Source organism: Copidosoma floridanum, unplaced genomic scaffold (assembly GCF_036245765.1).
Source record: "Copidosoma floridanum isolate Cflo_tuat_1 unplaced genomic scaffold, Cflo_Japanese_pri ptg000019l, whole genome shotgun sequence".
In the NCBI taxonomy this organism is placed as follows: Eukaryota; Metazoa; Arthropoda; class Insecta; order Hymenoptera; family Encyrtidae; genus Copidosoma; species Copidosoma floridanum.
The window spans coordinates 1,068,016-1,089,775 of NW_028321896.1; the positions used below are offsets into that span (position 1 = coordinate 1,068,016).

A 21,760-nucleotide genomic window follows, 5' to 3' on the forward strand; every position below is an offset into this window, starting at 1 on the left:
AGTGGCCGGCGGGTATACCGAATGGCGCACGGACACACAGACAAAAAGAGAAAGAGAGAGAGGCGCGCGCGCCAAGAGTATACCGCCGTGCACCAGAGTTCAGTAGTAGCGGCACCGCCGCTCGGTTAACACGCACCATCTGTTTCCGCGCTTCGCGGCTCTCGGGAACCACCTATTGTCATGTGTGTGTGCAAGTGTGTGCAAGTGTTGTGTGAACGTCTCGTTACGCACTTGAAGGGAAAAATGATCTTCATCTCACGAGAGAGTGACAAGTGAGGGTGGGTGATATGCAACATCCGATGGCTGACCGTACGCGGAACTGTTCTACTGAAAGATGATGCGTTTCTTTTGCTCGCAAAATAGATCGCCTACGCATCGGTGGATCGCCGGACGTTGTGAGGATGATTGTCGCGGTGACAGTGGACTTTGGTGCCGCATAGGTGTGCCCCTAGTGGGTAAGTGTAAACAGCGATCAGCTGACGGGACTCTTGCTCAGCGACAAATCGGCACGGACGGTCCGGATGCATCTCACTCGAAAGCGTGACTGACGGCATCTCGCAAAACAGAGAGGAAAAAAGAACGAGTGCGAAAAAATGCAGCGCAGCTATTAATAGAGGGGTCCCGCGGATGTGGGGGAAAAAAAGCGCGCGAGTCTCTCGAACAGGGTGTAAACAGTGAGAAGCGCGTCAGATGGGATCGACGGTGGTGGATCTGTCGCCGCGATCCGATGGCGCAATGGCTCGCGGGTGACGTTGGAAATAGACGCCGGAGTAGAGGCGCGTCGCCGACTTGAGCCGGTGCCAAGCGAAACAAAAGCACTCGCGCCTCGTGATAATAAGCGCGTGCGGAGAACGGGAGGTGCGTGTGGATTCGCGGCGGCCGCCCAAGGGCCGCACACGCGACCGAGTTTCCGGCTTAATCGGGGAAAAGGAGTGTCGGAGGAGAGTCGGGATAAGGGGAATGACGAGGGGGCCACCGGAGATCGTCGCAAGTGTGCAGGGACGCGAGTATGACGAGAAGAAGAAAAGCAATCGTGTAGCGGTGACGATTGGGTAAAGGTAACAAAAGATCAAAAAGGAAGTATGTCGAGGCAGGCAAAGGACCCGGTGCACAAGTGCCATTCGGATCCGGGGCATAACCAGCCGGCCGGTGGTGCACCGGTGCCAGTGCAGAGCGGAAAACGGAGTTACGTGGCTGGGAGGAGGCACGTGTTGCCGGCTACCACAACGGCCACTCGCAAGTGCGTCCTCACCTTGGACGGCTACAGCTACGTCATCGGTGAGTTTATCCCCGAGCCCTTCCGACCCTTCTTCCCTTTGGTTGCAAATGTAACCGGGGCGTGATTAAAGCAACATCGTGACCTCATTTAAACTTTTACCATACGGAGTGAGGGTACTTTTCTTTTTTTTTGTTGGGAGAAAAAACTCGAGAGCGGATCGCGAAGGGTAAAAGTTGCTGGGAATCGGTACGATATCTCGCGCGGGTTAAAATAAAGTTCAACTTTTTTTAAATCCCACGGGGCTTTCTTCCTCTTCATTTTAATGAAACACCCGCGCAATTATGAGCCGCGTTTAATACGTTCACGTGGCGTGTATGTGTACGGTACAACGTATACATATGTGTAGACGCTCATTGCAATTTCCTCTTTTATTTTAATGACTTCCGGGACGCGAGGATGTGCGATATGCTGACCGTCTCGGGGCCCAATTGCCTTGCCCCGGCTTTTACCGCGTTATTGGAATTAATTGTCGCACGGACGCGGCGAAAACGCCGTGAAAGTTCGAGCTGTATCGTATACATACTTTGTGCGTGTCCAAGTTGACTTTGGCGATTCGCTCGAGTAATTAACTTTGGGGTTTAAAAGGACTGGCTCACGTTTTGATTGAAATTAGTACGAGTATTGATCGATTCGCCGGGGTGATGTGCTTGATGATTATTGGGGATTGAGTGTGCTGGAGCTCGTTTGGTAAAATTTTAAGTTATGCAGAGGACACAGATGTATATGAAAGTGTAGTGTCGTTTTATAAGAGTGGAAAATTGCATTCATGCACAGGATTTGTTATTTTTTTTTTATAAGAATATTAAAGTCTGATGAGAAACTTTTTTTACTTTCCGTTTTTCGTGCTATCCGTTGAAAAAAGGAGAGGCGTCCTTAATAAGACCGATTGCTCCTTACTGTAATATTTGCCATTTCGTTCATACTGTACTTAACAGTTATGAAAGTCAAGCTTCTGAAGTAATTTCACAATTTTACATGCCATTGTAGATTGTAGTGATCATACTTATTTCATTTTTTTTTATTTTTTATTTATTTATTTATTTTTTTTATAAACATTAACACTGGTTTGAACATGATGCTGAGTGTAGTTAAAGCTGTAGGTGTATGAAAAAAAAAATTTTAATCAAAGCTGAGTTGCATCGGTTCGGATAAAGACTATTTAGGGGTTATCCCATTTTTATTGCCGTACAAATTTTCAGATTATTTCGAGCACAACAAGTCTTTTGTGACTTTTGCATTAAAACTTGAAAACTTTTATTATAAATTCTACACCACTAGTACGCATAGGAAGAAAATTATAGCTTGCGCATTTTTCGAATTTATAGTTGTTATCTTATAACAATCACTGACATCGTTTTATCAATATTTATATACTGTATACGATTAAATATTAAATTTACCTCATATTCCGTGAAATTTCCTCAAACTCTGCACTCGATGAAAGGATAATCGTTAATTTACAAAATCATTAATTCCAATGTGTTTGAGAGAAAGAAGAAAATGAAATATCCCATTTTCTAAAATCACCCAACTCTCCTCTGTCACTCCCCATGAGACCGTTTATACTTAAAAGACATCGGGGTTATCAAAGTGTCAAGCAGTGTTACACGTATATGCCCTTGAAAAGCGTCTGTCGACCGAATTAAAGCTCCACCCAACATTCACGGCACGAAGTGAAACATAAATCTTCCCGCGAGGAGCCAAACGCGCGTAATTTATGCGCGCACGAACCTTACGCCACGTATCAAATATTATACATGCAAAATGCCTCTTACCACCGCGACGGACCCTTCCACCACCGCTACATTATTGGGGTAACCTTATCAGCCGCTTGTGATGTACGCTCTGTTGGGTATACCTGCAACCAAGAGCTTCGTTATCGACCATGTAGTGTCCGACACGCAGGTATTTGCAACAGTTTTATTTTAAATGCTCTGTTTAAAAAATTTTAATTACTAAAACAAAGTTAATACCATAGTATTTCGTACAATTGATCAATATAAATTATCATTACTTTCGTATCATTACAATCAAAAAAACCCAAACGAGTTAATCGTTAAATTTGAATAGGAATAAAGTTATTTAAATAAATTATCAAGTATAAAAGTAATTGATACTTTATTTCAATTGCTATAATAAAAATTGAAGTAGTGGATGATTTATTTTTATTACATTACTCAAAGACACATGTAATTTATGGTGAATTACAATTACTTTAATCAAATACAAGTGTAATTGAGAACTAGCGTAATTCGTTTAATGAATGAATCACAAAAATTTGTTACAAAATTCCTACATTAACTTAGCTCCTACGTAAAAACGTGTTTAATCGTTTCAAATGTTCATAACTAAAAAAAGGGTTTATTTCTAGATAATAAGTGCAAAGTATATTTAAGTTTATTCCAAATTATTTAAAATGTACTATTTAAGTATGTTTTCAAATATTATAAGTCTTTTTTTTTTCTTAACTTTTCTTTTCAAACTGTAAAGAAAAAAGTTTTTATAGCACTTTGCTATAAGTAGTAATTAAAAAATACTTATTTAAACATGAATTATAAACGTATGAAATTTTTAGTTAAAAATTGTACTGTAAAAAAAGTGTGTTTCTAAGTATGACCTTCTACCTCTTACATTTCCCTGTACGTACCTTCTTTAAAAGTAAATGTTTTTCACTATTTTCTCTAGCTCCATGTATTTTAAACAATTCTCAGTTTTATTTGTATTCAATGAAAGTAATTGAAATGAAATATTATTTATTTTTATGTCTAATTAAAGTAAATAATAAATTACTTCAACTTTCCATACAAGTAGTTGATACTTTATTTCAAACATTTTTATTAATCACAAAAATGTATGATTTGTTAAAAGTACAATATTAACAGTATTAAATAATTAAAAATTTTTCTTTTGATTGTTACATTTATGTAATGGATTAATATGTTGTATTTAAAAAAAAATAAAAAAAATACTGCGTTTGAAAATTAAAAAGTTTTGATAACTGTTTCCGAGATAGTAGAGTTACTATTATACTTTGTTAAATTTTCAATTTTAGATGTAAAAATTAGTAAAGTTTTAAAAATTTTTTCTCACATTGAAATAGAGTGTGTTACGTAGGATTCTACGGTCTTGGGGTGAGCACAAAACGAGAGAAGAGCGCGTCACGCGTGTGTAAGACCTTGGTCCTTGCCGGTTGCAACCAGAGAGAAAGAGAGCTCCCTTCAGCATCCCATCTACTTATCCCTCTGCTTTCTCCCATCACAATTGTCTTTGGTAGGCCCAAGGAAGAGGGGGCGCACGCATAATTAAATGACCAAATTATGTAATTAGAATTTAAATAAACTGTTGAAAATTTTTTGAACTCCTCGAACACAGCCTACCTTTGGCCTCTAATTTTCTATAGGCAACCCAGTATCTTCTAAAAAAGTTTAAAAAGACATCGAGAGAGGGGTGTATAATATTGCAAAAGTCACGAGTACCTACATAATTTTTTCGCACCTCTGTCCAGGTCGATTTTTTGCTCAAGTCCTTTGAGAAATCGGAAACCGTGTCTGTTCCCTGTGTTCCACACCGGGGCATAAATCTTTCACGAGACCCGCTTCGTGTGCGCCTGTGCTCGAATATTCTATGCCAGCTCGTAAACGCGTTCTGCGGATGTTTGTTGTTTGCGTGGTAGGGAGGCTACTGAATATTGGTGCTTTGGGCATGCTGGGCTATAACGTCACATGCGGTAACCACCGGCGGGCTTATAAATGCTCGAGTTTAGTTGCTCCGTTTTGGATTTAATGCCCGAACAAAGAAATCTAGAGCAGTGCCTCTGAGGAACCGTAAAAAAGAAATATAAAAATGAGTATCGAGCTCTGCTGCGCCAGACGCGGTAATATAATTTTTCAATAGCTGCTGGCAGTTTTTTCGATTTTTGTATTTTTTTATTTTATTTCTTTTTTTTTTTCAATCAAAGTGTGCGATTACAATATCACCTGATAAATAAACTGATATTGTTAAAATTGAATTTGAGTATCGATTCATATAAAAGAGGGTGTGTTCAATAGTTGGTGAAGTTGTGTATTTGGAAAAAAATTATTCAGGAGAATTGTATTTAAATTTAAGTATGATTTATTTCTACGTAAAAATTACAAGTACTTTTAAACATTCGAAAAATGTCATACTATTAAAAACAATTATAATTAAGTACTAAAAAGCTGTACTACTTTTTATTTAATACATCGTATTTAAAACAATAATAAAAATGTACCGCATTGAAAATAAAACATTTCATGTCTTGTATTTAAAAATGTATTAATTAAAAATAATTTATTGATTTAAAAGACATAACTTATTAATTGTAATGTGTTTAAACTGTTATTCCAAATAAAAAAATTATCAGATTATTATACGCTTTCATGTTTTATTGGACAGAAATAATCGAAAGACCAAATAATATTAATTAAAATTGAAACAAAACACTTTTTTAAATCGTGTCCGTACTGTGCATCCATTTGTACAAAACAAATTGTAAGTAAAACTCAGTTACAGTAACGAGTTCTCGGAGCATCGTCATTTCATCGACTTGAAGTTGTTAATGTTCCCGGCTGCATCTCTACACCGGAAAATCTTAGAGTATCGAAAGCAAAGTTATTACAGAGGCAGCAGCGATTGGAAAAGCCAAGAGCCGTCGTCGCCTTCGAAGAGAAGCGGTTTGCATGACTCGAGGCGAGAAACTCGTTTTGCCGAGCGTCGTGATGATTATTGAGTCTCCGATAAGCGCCCGTACGCAAAAGGCGCGAGGTGGAACAGAAAAGTTGAAAGGATCCGACGAGCATAACTATGTGCAGGTGAGAGCGTGACGACGAAATTGCTCCGTCATGGACTTGGATATGTGTGCGGGGGAGTGGAGTGTGCAACAAGATACTCTGGATGGAGTTTGGTAATGATCAAACTTTGTGTTCAAGAGCTTTGTGGCTAATAGGTTTTTCGAAATTGAACCCATGAACGCAAGCGTAAGGTTCAGGGAGAAAAGTTTCAAGTTATCCGAGTAACCAGTGACTTTCTAGGAATCTTAGAAACATTAGGTCATACTGTGATAGTACAATAATATTATATTATGTCCAAAGTGTGGATTGGTATTATCGAGACTATATTAATTTTTATGTGTATTTTAGTAATTTTTTTTTTTTTTTTTAGTATAAACATAAGGATAAAAATCATGTTTTGCCCAACTTGAGAGAGTTTGGAGATTTGAAGTAAATCGAGTGATTAAGTGTTTTTAAAATCTGATGGCAATATGATTGATTGAAATCGTTTTAAACATAGTTTTTCACAACCATAGGTACTCGTATCCCAAAAATCAAACCCACAATTCGTCAATTTCACTCTAAACGTTCTAATTTAGAGTTTCTTCTAATATTTTAATCAGAGAAATATGAGATATCGTAGGACACTTGTAGTACTTGTACATCTACTGATCTACGTGTAACGTCAACACATTAAAGTATCCGAGGTACAAGTGCTAGAAATGTAGGATTGATGCTCACTTATATTGTTCGATCGTTTTCCATAGTATGTTTTCACTGAAACCGTTATCCAAAAGGTTACATTATATACTGAAAAGTGGATAAGAAGCAATTTTTTTTGTACAGAAAGTCCAGCTCAGTTAAACTTTTTTAAAATATATATGTTTACGATCGAGTACCCTAGCTATTTCCGGAATCTTTCATCGTGTAATTAATAGGTGATGTGACAACACAATATATATTAAGTATGATATGGTAAAGATGTTTTATTGGATTATGAAGAAATTTGAGAGACTCTTGATACAGGGATTTTGGTGAGAACGTATGGAAAATAAACGTGAACAGATTATATTAGATTATATTACACTTTCTTGGTTTATTCATAAATAAATCTCTGAACTATAGCTACAATACGGCTTACAGCATTCATTGTTAGTCAATTATTTCGACGCGTCACATTAAATATAAATCGCAAAATTCTACTGAATACAAAGAAAACCGGAATATCGCATAATCTAACAGCGCGGTTTCTTATGTTTCTTGGTCGGGGCGTTAACGTATTTTGTTTTTCTTTTTGGGGGGCGCCAGCGCAGAGAGACAGAAGAAACGGTACCTTTTGCACAGCCCGAGCAGGCTGGCCTTAGTTGACGTCTTGGGTGTAGGACTCTGCCAGGGATCTCCTTGACCATGCAGGGAAGAGGTCCTTCCCTTGTGGTTGTTACGCGGGTTGGGCCTCGAGCTGCTTTTCCTGGTCCTCTAGGAGATCAACCAGAACACGGTTTTTTCTTTGGATCTGTGGCTGCGGTCTCTGACGTCGTGCCTCTCTGCGGTTGGTGCGGGCGTAGGACTCTCCCAGGCTCAATTAACTTCTGTACTTAAAATCGGAGCGCAAACAACTTTCGGCGGCTTGTCGCGGCCCCCCTCCCCCTTCTCTCTACCTCCCCCCTCGAACATAGGCGCGAAATCCTCTAACTTACAAACACCGTTACAATCGGGATACTTATCTCCAAGTTTCATTCGAATCCATAACTCGCCATCCTTACACTTTTGTTGTCAGAAAAGTTGAAACATCTGTTTTTTTTTTCAAACAAGAAGCAAAAGGAAAAATAACTAAATACATCAGTTCTTCGAATACATACAAGTTAAGTATGGAAATCATTGATAGTTAAATGAAAAAAAAAAGCGAGGAATCTCACGTGGCAGTAGCCATTGTCGAATGATCAGCACTTTCACCTGCGCAAATCCTAAAGACACGAAAGTCGCCCCACGAAAAAAAAGGAATTTCAAAGAAAATTTTTCATTTGTATTAAAAAAAACAGCTCTACCGACTCTAAATTTCTCACCTATCACGAGATACATACTATATTCGTATTATCTGTGTAGCAGGAGACACGAGCTGTATGCATACATCGTTTCTCTCCCCTATCGTCTATACCGTGCGCCACTCGACAATCTTATTACACTGCAAATACGCGCTCCCAGCCGATCGATCATCTTCTGTAGCACAAAAGACGCTTGCGAACCAACCAAGAAAACTCGCTGGAGGAAGAAAAGAAAAAAAAAAAAAAAATATCGCGACTCCGTTCGACGACTCGGGTGCACATGCTCCGATTGTCGCACGCGAGAATGTGTTACATTTATACCTATAACGCTGTGGCTTTGCTTCGCGTGCGCCAAATTGTCCTGCGTGGAAGGTACAAAAACGCAAACTGTTCCCATACAACACACGCTTTGAGCTACAAATGTGTGTGGGTGTGTGAGCGAAAGTACAGGGGTATCTTCGGGCCCTTAATAATTGACGATCGGGGGGTGAATATGAGCACTTGTAGGGCTGCGTTTATTGACCTTGCCTCCGAGAAGTGCTTCTACTTTGTGTAGGGCTGTAGTGGTGCGCTGTGACTGTGGGCTTGTTTTTTTGTTTTTCTTCCCTCGTGCATTGCAATACAGTGGCATTTTGCATTCGCACGAGTAACTGTAGTGCGGAGCAGCCGTGTACGCAAAACACGAGTGGTGAGTCTGAATGTTTTTCACTTTTCACGTTGAGGTAAAATTTTCCATCTGAACTTACAAATCGAGTCAACGGTCCCCAAGGAAAATACTAATAAAAAAAAGTAAAACCTGGGTTTTCACAGCCACACCCGTGCAAACTCCCTCCTGATCGCCACATGTACCTGTGCAAATTCACGAGGGACAAAAGAGCGTCTTACCAAACTAGCCCTTCTCCTGCTTCGTTCTCCACCCCCTGAGAAATCAAATCCACCCTTTGACTTGTTTCTTCATGCACGTGCCCAGATACTCAACGGTGAATGTACACCTATATACCCAACAAGTGCACGATTCCATGCAAGCCCGAAACTTTCGCCCATCATTGAATTCCAAACTTGCGCTTCCGCTCGCGAAGTGGGACGCAGGATCTCGCTTTTTTTTGGCTGGGTCAAATTTTATTAGCAGTAAAAAAAAAAAAAAAAACTTTTGGGAGCAGTATTTTTCTCGAAGAAGCTCGCCCTGCGATTGCATGTACAGGTAAGGCTTTTTCGAGCGTCATTCGGATAATTCATGCAGTCAAAGTTTACGGGAATCGTGTTTGCATGAGGAAAAAAAAAAAAAAAAAAAAAAAAGATAGAAAAAAAATGTATACGCATTACATGGTGCGTCGTGAAGAAACGGCCCGTGTGCAGTGGGAGCTCCTTATCCATCCTGGCAATAAGGGTAATAATAATAAAAACGAAGTGCGCTATACATCTCCGAGGCCTTGCGGTATACCGTACACCAAAGATTATCTCTGACCCACAGATCAGGCGTTAGTCTGGAAAAACGAGAACACGTGGGGGAAAAAAAACGTATACCGCAAAGTCAAGTTATATGCTACCTGAAATAAATTCTTCGATTTATGAAGATGTTGGGCACACTCGAGCCGATGCTACAGAGAAGGAGGGAAAAGATAAATTTGTTTACACCGAAATTAAAGATGTACGACATTTTCACGAGTAAAAGTATATTTATCTTTTTCAAAGGATAATAACGCTGTTGTGCAGGTGCGTTGCGATGGAAATTCGGAACAATGTGCATCGTGATTCGGCGTTACAGGAAAAGCTCGGAAATGGTTTTGGAAGCAGTTTGGAATTCGAGGGAGGCAGCAGCAGCGTCGATGGGGTTAATTAAAAAAGGAAATGGAGCGCGACAAGGTGGAGTTTTCGAACCGAGTGGAAAAGCACTCGTGGGCGCCTCTGTGCGTCCGTGCACGCGGGAACTGGTCCGAGAAGCGAGGAATGCAGCTGTCCAGCCACTCGGGGAAAGTTGCACTGCGGTTCGGGGCGGAGTTTCGATTGAATTATGTGTATGTCGGGTTTTTGACTTGATGTAAGAAAATACGGACGTGCGAGGTTTCTTTTTTGTGCCCCAAACAACTTCGTTAAATTGTACGTCGTTGTTTGTTTGTAGCCTCTTAAATCTTTGTGTTGTTACAAGTGGTGTATTTTATTTTGATTGATGGTTGTGGTTTACGGAAGATTCACTGTGTCTAGTAAATTTTCATAAAATCTCGTGACATATTTTCTGTCATCTTTTCACAGTACAGTTGTTGCGATTACTAAGTTAACTTATATTCGGACAAAGTTAAAAATTAAAATTGATCGTGAGCTGTAATCAGACTTGAGTACAATTGTTTTATAAATTTTATTGTCAAAGTTTTGTTTTTTTTCCAAATAAAATGCATTTTGTTGTCTAAAAATACGTTTCATGCATTTCTATTCACAATACAATAGTGCTGAAAATTTTTTTCGGGAAGATAAGTGATGTGCATTTTAAATATTAACGTTTGTTTAACAGTATTTGAAATGTGATATTCAAACACTCTTCAAATACAATGAGTCTTTTTTAAAAAATTTTGTAACCGTTGTACATTATTTTTTCGTTGGAACACATTGCCAAGTAAACACCTACAATTTTCAACAAAGACTTTTCTGTAAGTATTTTGTAACTTTGATAGCATTGCGATACGATGAATGAAAAATATAAAGACAATTAAAATTGTAATAAAAAAAAAAAAAAAACAAAGAGAAGATGATACCTGTCCTTTTTGTATTACTCATTTTCTTTATGTAAGTATACGTATAATATGCAGTTTCTGATACAAAACTGAGTCTTGATCTACAATAATACTATAACATATGAAATAGGCTCTTGAAGTATATACCATCTGAGCTATACACCACTATCCTATGGGTAGCAATTTTTGCCAAATATTTTTTTTTCTCCTCAATTTCGTTTATATTTTAAATAAATTTCCATTCTTTTAAATTGTTTACGAGTCTTAATTACATATTTACAGTCTAGTATTTTACCAAAAGTATTCAATGGATAAAAGTTCTAAAAATTATTTTAGCCTCTGAAAAGTGATGTAATAATACTTAAAAAAATTCGTGCTTCTGATTTGTATAACAAATATGCCAGTGCACAAGCAGTCGTTTTAATAAACTGCATGTCCAGTATACTCGAAAAATTTATTGATGCAATCATCACGAACAATTCAAACTATGAGTAAAAACTAGTATTTTCAATCCTTTCGGTTTGCTACTAATTTTTTTTTTTTTTTATACCTCTGACGTGAAACTCACTTTCTCTATATAAGACAAGTATTGTGGAATTATGTAAACGCAGCAAACACAGCAAGCTGTAATATTATTGCATTATCCAAGTATCCGATTACAATTGACTTTCCAAATGGGGCAACTCTCGAAATTGGCGATCGTTAAAAAACCTTATACAAGTATGACTCAACCAGCTGTATTGGCGGTGCAGTCCATGATTTATTTATCCCAATACCAACTGAAAAAAAAAAAAGAAAAAGAAAAAGAAAAAAATAACATCAAGTCCAACTCGACCAACGATATCAGACGTCGAATAATAGAATCAATTAAAAGTTAACGAGTATCGCGAGCTGCGAGAACACACGGGAGCAGCGAAACAAAAGCTGGAAAGAGAGGGAGAGGGGCCGCACAGTTGGTTAAACAATTCAGTCTAGCGCAACAGCTCGCTCGATTGACTTCTCTCTTAGGAGTTTCCAATGGCTGTATAGGTATACAGTCGTGGTATATAGCAGCCAAGGCGTTTTCCGCATTCGCGCGAGCAACGGAGAAGCTGCGAGTGACAATCGATCGTAGGAAAAAGACGCGTCGAGAAGGAACGCGTTTGTTTCTACGTACTTTTTTTCGGGAAGTATAGGTATAATCTTCGAAGCAGACGAGAGCTTTGGCTATTTTTTTCCCACTTGAGGATTTATTTTCACTCTCTTTCCTTGCACGCGTACATTCACGAGGCATTTAACTCTCGTGGATATCGCTCGAGAGTATCGGAGGGGAAAAAAAAATCGTCTGGCCACCTTATTCTTATCCATCTCTATCTTACTTTCGACTTGGTTAACTTTAGATGGAGTCTCTTTCTTTCGTTCCCACTGACTCCCTCGAATTTGTATACTACGTATCTTTTATTACGCTCCCCTTTTCTTTGTGCAATTTTTTTTTTTTTTTTTTTGCTCGTTCGAGATGAGAAAGTTGAAAGATGGAAACAAAGACGTGCGACGTAGGATGATGTAAATAGGCAGTACTTTAGTCTTTTAAATCATCAATTTCTTTTTTCTTTTATTTACGCGTGGCCATTAAAATTATAACTATGCATTGTTTGCATGAAATTAAAATTTGAATTGTAACTTTCACATTACGGACCATGGAATGTCGATGATCTTACACTTATTAGTAATCCTTTCATAAAAAAAGTGATTGAAACTAGGGGTAGTCTTTGCCAAAAAAAAAAAAAAAAAAAAAAAAGAACTGTACTTACAGTATGAAGGAGACCTCAGGTCTATTTGTGATTTTTTAAAGATACAACCTGTTTTAGAGTAACCCTTTTTTAAATTCACATGGATTTTAATGTCGAAAAACGGAAATCAAAGCTCACCAGTCTGCTCTGACTTTCCGTCGGGCAAACTGGTAAAGGCACTGTTGCAACGACAAAGCGCGATGAAACTCTATTCCATACGTGAAAACCTACATTAAACCTCAAATCCATATACATATGTATTGTATCGAAACTACCCTTTGACGTACAAATTTCAGTCCAACTTTGCAAGCTTTGCATCGGCGTGACGCTTGCAAGTGCTTATAGCAAAGTCAACTCTTTTCAATTGCTTGGTGTAACTTGTAAGCAAAGAAAGTACCTATTGAGAAACAGCATCCTGTATGAAAAGTGTCCAGTAATACTGGGAAGAAATTCCATTTTTAAAAAATGACCAGTCACGAGTACAGAGAAAACGCGACCAAAGTGACCCACTGCACACCTGCTGGACGACGACGACTTGTAGATAAACAAAGTGTTGATACAGCTGGAGTGGCTCGCTGTGGTAACTCTATAGACTGCACGTAGTGTACCTCGATACAAATATACGTTTGCTCTTCAAAATACTGACGACGTATTCGAATGACACCGCCATATTTTGCTGTGCACACAAATAATATATTCATACCAACACTTTGGCCACGACGAAGTTTCCGAGAAATCGTGTGCGATCACGATTTCGTAAATACACACGCGATGACTGACGTAAATCTCCAGCCCCGGAGGGGATCAACCGACTTTAATGGCACGCTGTAACTGCACCGTTTATTTGGTCATAAATAGTAATTAGGTGCCAACAGTGAATGGGGGGCCTCGCGGAGTTACAGCTTTTTCGTGTGGATTTTTAATTATTCACAAGCAGGTATGCCCACATCATCAACGCACTCGTACAATTTTCGAAACGCTTATCCGATAAATGTGTACGTGCGTGTGGCTGTTTTCGTAAAATTTTAATGAAATATTGTTGCCGTCATTCTTTGCGAGAGTCTACATCAGTTGACAGAGCCCCTCGCTGCTCACTGGGTCAATTTGACCAGTGGATAAAAGTGAGGTGGGCCGTGCAAGTACACATGAACAGCTAACTCGGTTACGATGCGGCAGCCCATCACACGTGTGATGTATATGCAACTCCAGTCACTCGTGTGTTGTACATATATAACGCCACGGTACACGTAAGTCCGCCACTCGAACTTCTATTGGCCTAAAAATTGTTTCGAGGACATGCGGCCGCATACGTACGTGTATACTGGTTATTGTGCCAAATACACGTTGTGTACGTTAGTACAGAGGGTGACAGGACAACCATTTACGTGTCGAGAGCCCAACTTGCACACATCTTTCTCTCTACTTTCCCCACTTGACTTCTGCCCCAGTGTAGATAAATAAGTTCCGAAAGGGACTCTGAAATATTTTCGATAAAGCCACTCGATTTTTTCTGTTCCTCTATTTTTTTTTTCACTTTTTTTGGTGTACACTCACCGATTTTATTCGTCGATACTCCAATATTTGTCGGCTTTTTGAACTCCTTTGAGGATTTTTTTGTGAACGATGTATTTATCCCACACGAAGACTCCAAATAAATTCTAAAAATGTACAGTGATGTCAAAACCATTTCGTTGGGAATTTTTAGACTTGGGCACAACTTTTTGTATGGGATTTAAACATTAAAAAAAAAAAAAGATTTTTTTCTGAATTTGTTACAACGATTTTTATTATTATTTCTGTTCACAGTACAATTTTATAAAAAGTTTTTCTTCTGAAAGATAACACATTTTTTATATTGAAATTAATGGTAAAACATATAAAATCAAACATTTAAATACTTTTTCAAAAACTTTCAGCAAAAAACTACAATTCGAAAAAATTGAAAATGTATCAGTGCAGAAGACTGGTTACTTTACCTACAATTTTTCATTTTTTAATACAGTGTGTTTATTTGATTTCATAATGAGGATATTATACACATGATTTCAATATTGGTTTTTATATTATTTTTAAAGAAATCTTAAATGAAAAATATTCGAGTTATCTTAAAAATATTTTAGGAAATGAAAAAATGTATGCAAAGGACAGAAATAAACTAAAACCTTACATTTTAATTTTTCATAATTGTAAAAAAATAAAAAATAACCACCACATAATTGTAAAACTAGGTAAACTTTATACTTTAATAAATAAAGATGAAAATATTGACTCCCTCACAGTGATGCTAATTCTAGATTGATTTCATACCATTTCTGACTTGCCTTTTTATTATGTTTATCAATAAAATAGTATCGAAAAGGCAATCCTCTTAATCAAAAGCCCCGCAGCGTCTACAAAAACATCGTCACAACCCAAGGACCAATTAAAGCAAAAGCCTTCATTTTCATCGGCCCTCGAAAGAGAGACATCGGGCAATCTCGAGAAAACTCCTCCATCTGAGTCCACCCCACCCCATCCCCCCCAAGCTATAATCTCATCTAAAACGTTTAACCCAGTTAGCAAAACTGCGGAATGTTTTCCCCCGCCACGGCTTCTCCAGCTCCTTACTTTTACATTCTTCGGCTACCCCCCTTGAAACGAGGTTGCCTCGGCGACAGTCGGGCAGCTCCCCCTGCTCATCTCGACGGAAAGCGATCCCCTTTCCGAGGAGTACAGTTTTTTCCTTTCTTTTCCCTACTTTGCGATCCCCGTAGCCGTTCACCGGAGCAGCTTTTCTGCCTCCCGCCGCGGACGCGATTTTTCATCCTCGAACGTTTTTCCCCGTTTCATTACCTAGATGGAAACGTATGCTTCGTAGATAATACTGTACTTTGAGTTTCGGTTGGAATGCATGTTACGTCAACGGAGCTCAAAAACCCCACATGCCCTGCAGTAAAACATGACAGGGTAGGTATAATGATTTTACAGACTTTTAAACAATGGAAAATATTTTTTTTCGATTAAAAAATTTTTCATTCATTACCATGAATCATACATAGAATATATATATTAAAGTTATTGCATTCAAATATTGAAATACTTTTTCAAATCTTTTTGATTCAATTTTTTTCCAATCCAAAATTTTGTTTTTCTTTTAAACTCCAATTTTTTTCAGCCTTGTGTCATAAGTTGTAAATAAAACAATTTTTTTGGTGTTAATGATGCATTAAACCTTTATTATTAAAAAAAAAAATAATAATAATAAATAAATAAATAACACCGGTGCCAACTCTGTCTATAGTCAACGTTGCGGATCAAGTAATGAGTATTTGGCAAAGTTCCGCGTCACCTGCAACCCTTGAGCCGACTCAGCTTTTAAATAGAAAAGAGCCGCACTTTCAATTATACCCGTATCGTAATGCAAACCACCTCGTGTCCTTCCCTTTCGAAATGAATCATTATTCCGATCCTCCCGTGTGTGGAGTACAAAAATCTGGTCACGTCGTCCACCAAATTATACAACACATATACTCTGCTAGGGCTCACCGGAGCTTGTTGACCTACATATTTAGCTCAAACGCCCATGTATCCGAGTATCCGTGAATATGAATCAGGAGACACTCGGGTTTTTTTTAATTTTTTTGTTTTTGATTTCGTTAAGGGATCTGGGAGTGCAAGCATGAATTTCTCGTCTCGTTTTTAAATTTCCAGTTCACTTTAGTCTCAATAGTGATAATGAATGTCTTGTTTCTTTAATAAAATTAAAATAAATCCACAGTATAATACACATGTTGGCAATTGAAAATTTGCATTTGATTACATCGTAAAGATATTACGTCCTATTTTTTTTCTCGGTAAATTATATTACAAAAGATTTAAGATATTCAGTTTTTAGTACTTGACGTGCGTTAAATATATGTATTAAGAATATTATTGATTAGTAAAGAAAAATTACAAAATATTAAAAAAAAAAAAAAAAAAAAAAAAAAATGAGATATGGGAGCGACGTGCCTGCTTCAGTAGAACTGATGAAGTGAACAAATAGATTCCCTCTGAGAGTCCAATCCACCACCCACCACGTGCTGTCCGTGTAGTCTCGCGTTTCTTCGCTCCACGGCAGCAGCTCAACCGCAGGGTTTCATTTTGTTTGCTCGTTAGTCGGGAAAAGCGCTTTCGAGGGACCGAATCCGATACCAAAGCCCCGTTTGTTTTTTCAAATAAGTGCTGGAGGCGTCACCGCTTTTTACCTTTACTCCCTGGGTTTCGTTTTACGCGCTGCAAGTTGATACGCCGCGTCAAATTAATTTTTTTTTTTTGGCACCCGTATTTTGTCCATGGTAATTTTTTGCCGTCACTTTTATGGTTTTCCCCGGAAAAAAGCCAACAGTGTGCCAAATGAATTTTCAATCAACCTTGTTTGGCTTTCATTGAAATTATCTCTCTTTCCACGTCAAAGTTTGTTATACACGACTGCAAAACGCATCAATCACCCATTGTTTAATCAACTCTGTTCGAATCATTGATTACTGAACGCGAAAAATCAATTCGGGAGGGGGTACAGGACGTGAGCCGTTCTCTCGCAGACTGAACTCGTTTAAAAGTATGATTTAAACATATATTGCAGAAATTGTTCGACTCTAGAGCCTTTTTTTCACCAAACGTTCGATGCCTCGTTGATTAAGTAGTTGGGAAACCATCTAATTTGCTTGTATAAAGTTTTAACAAAAAAACAGCGCGCTTTAAATGTGTACTTTAATACATTTGAATTTACAGTAAAACTAGCGTGAAAGGATGTGTAAAAACGTACGGAGAGTCCCTAGGTGTTTCCAAAGTCTCGGACGTGCCGTGTGTATACGCTTGGCGTGCACTACTTACTGGCGCATAGATCCTCTTTGGAAGCAAGGTAGATCGATAGTGGAGAGAATAGTGTGCCTCGAAAAGCTCGAAGGTAAAGGCAGAATTGAAATTTCAGTGATGAAAACTGCGAACATAAATATCAGTAATTGGGGTATAAAAAAGTAAAGAATAAAAAAAATTTTAGTTGTAACAATTACGTTGAAAAATAATTTTTAGCTTTTTTGTTATTTACAGAATATTTTGTTTCCTCGAAAGAGAATGAATAACACGAAAATTTTGATGCCACAGAGCTTGCAACGTAGAATAATTTTTCCAACATCAGTTTCATACGAACTTTTATGGCAGGTTGCTTTTAAATATTTCCACGAGTTTTAATTTTTCGGACGAAAAAAAAAGATCTGTACTTGGAATTTGAGTGAAAATTTTAACGAAGTTCATTGCAATGCTAACTAATGCATCCATAATACTTTTTTTTTATTTGAAATAAAATTTTATTTCATCAATCATTATTTAGTTTATTTACCATCATAATATATGTTATACTAATTTAGTTAAAAGTCATAAGTATACAGCTATGATTAGAAGAAAAAAAGATAATTAAAAAATAAAGGAGTGAAAAAATTCACAGTTGTTTGAACTAATGGTCATGCTGATTTTTATATCAGATTCAATTTTTTAATTATTACCTAGTGGGATACCACTTAATTACAAATTTACTGCATAAAGTAGCGAAAAAACTAAGTTTGACTATTTGGCACTAAATTAATATGTTCAATTTTCACTTGTGCGAATACTAACGATTCAACATTGTAGTAGTCATTTACCAAAATGTTTCAAACTCAAAGAGTTCACTGGATTTTTCTTTCATAACCATCGATCGACAATGGTCTTGTGTCTAAAAATAAAAACGTTATGTTCTGTACACCACCACCACTAAAGTGGGAAAAAAAAAAAAAAAAAAAAAAAAAAAAAAAAAAAAGAAAAACAGACACAGCAAAATCCATACAGAGTTTTTTTCGTGACATCAGTGAAAACCGTCCGATACGTCCAGGGCCATGTTTAATTCACGAGTCACTCGGGCGCACTCTGTTTCTCCCCTCCTTGCCCTGCTATCATCGGATTATCGACTATCAAACGAACGTCGTTACGACCACCATCGCTAGTATACATTTCACTCAGCCGTACAGTGTCACCCTAACGATCTCGTGTTGGAGGACGGACGAGAGGGTTAGGCCATTTTAAGGGTCGTCGTGCGAACGTACAAGATTAAAAGAGGAAGTAGTGCTTGGGGGTGATAGGAAGGGGTGATTTAGTGGCTTCGAACTTCTCGATGCTGTTTACTGTCGCTGCAGAGTGGCCGTGAGGGCGAGAAAAAAATAGGCCACGCCTGCAGGGGACTTGCTGAAGAACTCGGGCCTGTGTTAATGTGATTTAGGCACGTAATTAGGTGAAAATGTGGAACTTGGTGCCGTGGTCGTTAAATTGTAAATTTTAATTTTTTTCCCTCGAGCATGTAACGCTCTCTCTCTCTCTCTCTCTCTCTCTTTTTTTTTCACTTTTTGTGGAGGAGAAGAAAAAAAGGGGGTTGAAAACTATATTATTATTTTGAGGTAAATACTTTTTTTTGTAAATATTTGAGATAAAAGAGATATTTGGATTTTCATGACTTGACTAAATTAAACAAATTTTGCCACTTATTATTTTATGAGTGAATAATTGCTGTAAATTTAAGTGATGAAAATTTAGGAATTAATTAATAGGATTTGTTTTCATTCAAGCTTAAGAGGGGATTATCGTAGAAGATGAAAATTTTCTTATTGATACAGAAATCTTAGTGGTCTTTTACCTTGGTTTTAATCATTGACAATGAAATATTCAATTGAATCAAAATAATATTTTGATTATTTAAATTGCTTTTTTAATTTATATTAATTGAATATTCTGTACATAAGAAAATGTTTAATAAATAAACATGTATTTAAATTAATTAATTAAAAAAAAAAAAAAAAAAAAAATGAAACGCATAAAAAATAAAAACGCATAAGTATGGTATAAGCGATATAAATTATTAAAATTTTGTAATGGTAATTAAAAATGATATTAGATTACATAGTTATAAATAAAACAGATTTCTCTTCAAATTTTAATAATAACTCCTACGTATACTACTCGAGATTTTTCCTCTTTTACGCAATTGTTACGTGGGATATATGGCCTAGGGGTGTGCACGAAGTAGTTAGTCAAGGAACTAGTATCAAGAACTTCAAGTACCTTAGTCTCTGAATTTCTATACCACACGTATGCAACGATCTGCAATTATCATCGTTCACATTTTCCTTGATTTTTTTTTTTTTTTTTTTTTTTTTTTTTAATGAAGTTTACACAAGCTTGAATAAATGGCTGTAAAAAGTTTGCTGCTAACGTATATAGAAAGTTTTAATGAATTTTTGTTTTATTTGACTCATCATTTTTACAGGATAAATACTTTGTAAATACTTTATTCGGTTATTAAAAAACCAATAGCTGTTGCAAATTGTAATCCGAAGAAGCATCAATTTGTATTTTAGCTATGTTCTGCATTGAGGAATGATAATTGATGCTAATTGATTATTATTTTTTCTTTTACTTACATGGTAGTATAACAATGAAATATTGCATTTAAATAACAATAGAATCTCAATTGACGTCACGACAATCTTTAGGCACCACCATTTAAAGCTTTGTGTGTTTACTCCGAAGTCGAAAAAAACAAGTATAACAATTTTTCATACTCCTCAAAGAAAAAAAGAAGTAAAAGCTTACCCCTCGTGAAGAAAAAAAAAACATAGAGTGCCCCGAAGCTGTCGGTCAAAAGTCAAAATTTGATATACCAACTTCTCTTGCTTGTCTCAGTCAAATCTTTACGGTACACAGCCCAGGGTGACATTTAACCACCTAATGGTCCACATTATTATCATCCTCGAGTTTGTCTCATTTCGCATGAAAATCACGCACATATAGGGAGTCTCGGAAAACCAAAGACTATTTCATCCACACCCTTCCCTCCCCTTTTACCGAAGTTGTCTCAAAAACAGCTTGGATTTTTTGTTTTCCATTTCACCTCTCGTTTTTTGCGATATAAAAGCCAAACATGTGCGGTAACAGTACCCCTATACTAAGCGGTAAAAATAATCGCAGAAACAGAAGGTACCCTCGATGCGCAATAAAACCTTATCTCTGGGTGGATCGCCGAATTCCAGACAGAGGGACACTGCTAGGGGCTTTCGTTATTTTTTTTTTTCCTCGTCATTTCTCGCCACGGAGTATATATATACACAAAACGATGAACGCGTGCGATGAAAATAGGAAAAACGAGGGTTTTATCGCCAGATCGATCGGCGGACCGATTGAGCAACGACGGCTGCGGGCTTCTTGCCTCTTGTTCCTGACAAAGCGCACCTCATGGAAGCCAAAGATGTGGTATATGAAGTGAGCTATAGGGAACGGGACTGTGTTGAGGGGGAAAAAAATGAGGCGGGGCAAGAAAGCGAGGGATATGGTGTTATAAAGCTAGCGTTACAAAAATGAGAATCGAAGAAGAGGTGGGAACCTTGGGTGACTTTTTTGTTGTTGCTTGGGGTGATGATGTTACGTTGATCTGCTTCTTTTTTATAAACATATGGATGATGCATAAAGCTGGAAGCTAGGATAAATTTGTTTTTCGGGGAAGCAACTTGCGGACATGTTTGTTTTCTCATGCATTAAATATTTTAAGGAATTTCAGGATCTTTGGAAACGCAAAGAGAAGTAATAGAGTTTAAAGGTGGTTGCTAGTTCAGTTTGTATAATACATTGTTATGTGAAAGCTTGATTGAATTAATTGTAGGGCTGAAAAAATTGTAATTATATCATTATTTACAACAAAATCATAATATCTGCTAATATTCAACAAATTCTTGATTTGAATCGATAAATAATACAGTATAGCTAATAATGTATTAAGAACAAATTCAATAACGTTATGTATGCAATGAAATACAAATTAAATTAAATGAGAAGCTTGACGATCATTAATAATTGCAATAAAGTTAAGTATACATGGAATTATATCATCATAAAGGTACATCCATTGTTTATTAAAATATAAAAATTACTTTTATCACTAATTTTTTCAATTTCATGATAATATTTACATTTTTCTTGGTATGATAGTTATAAGGTAATTGTTATTATTATCCTGATTGATATAAGTTTTGTTAAATTATTGTGATTATCAACTATCATAAAGTTGTTGTCACCCGTAGTTTTTTTGAATTTTTAATTCAGTGGCTAATTTGAT

General features: G+C 37.2%; 1 protein-coding gene across 1 annotated transcript in view; it reads left to right on the plus strand.

Moving 5' to 3' along the window:
- The first annotated feature begins 1,082 nt into the window (after positions 1-1,082).
- Positions 1,083-21,760, plus strand: part of LOC106639281 (dual specificity calcium/calmodulin-dependent 3',5'-cyclic nucleotide phosphodiesterase 1A-like) — a 115,434-nt gene continuing 94,756 nt past the window's right edge. Inside the window, exon 1 of the mRNA XM_089592714.1 lies at positions 1,083-1,278. Coding sequence (XP_089448840.1) covers positions 1,083-1,278 — 196 coding nt within the window. The remainder of the gene's footprint in view (positions 1,279-21,760) is intronic.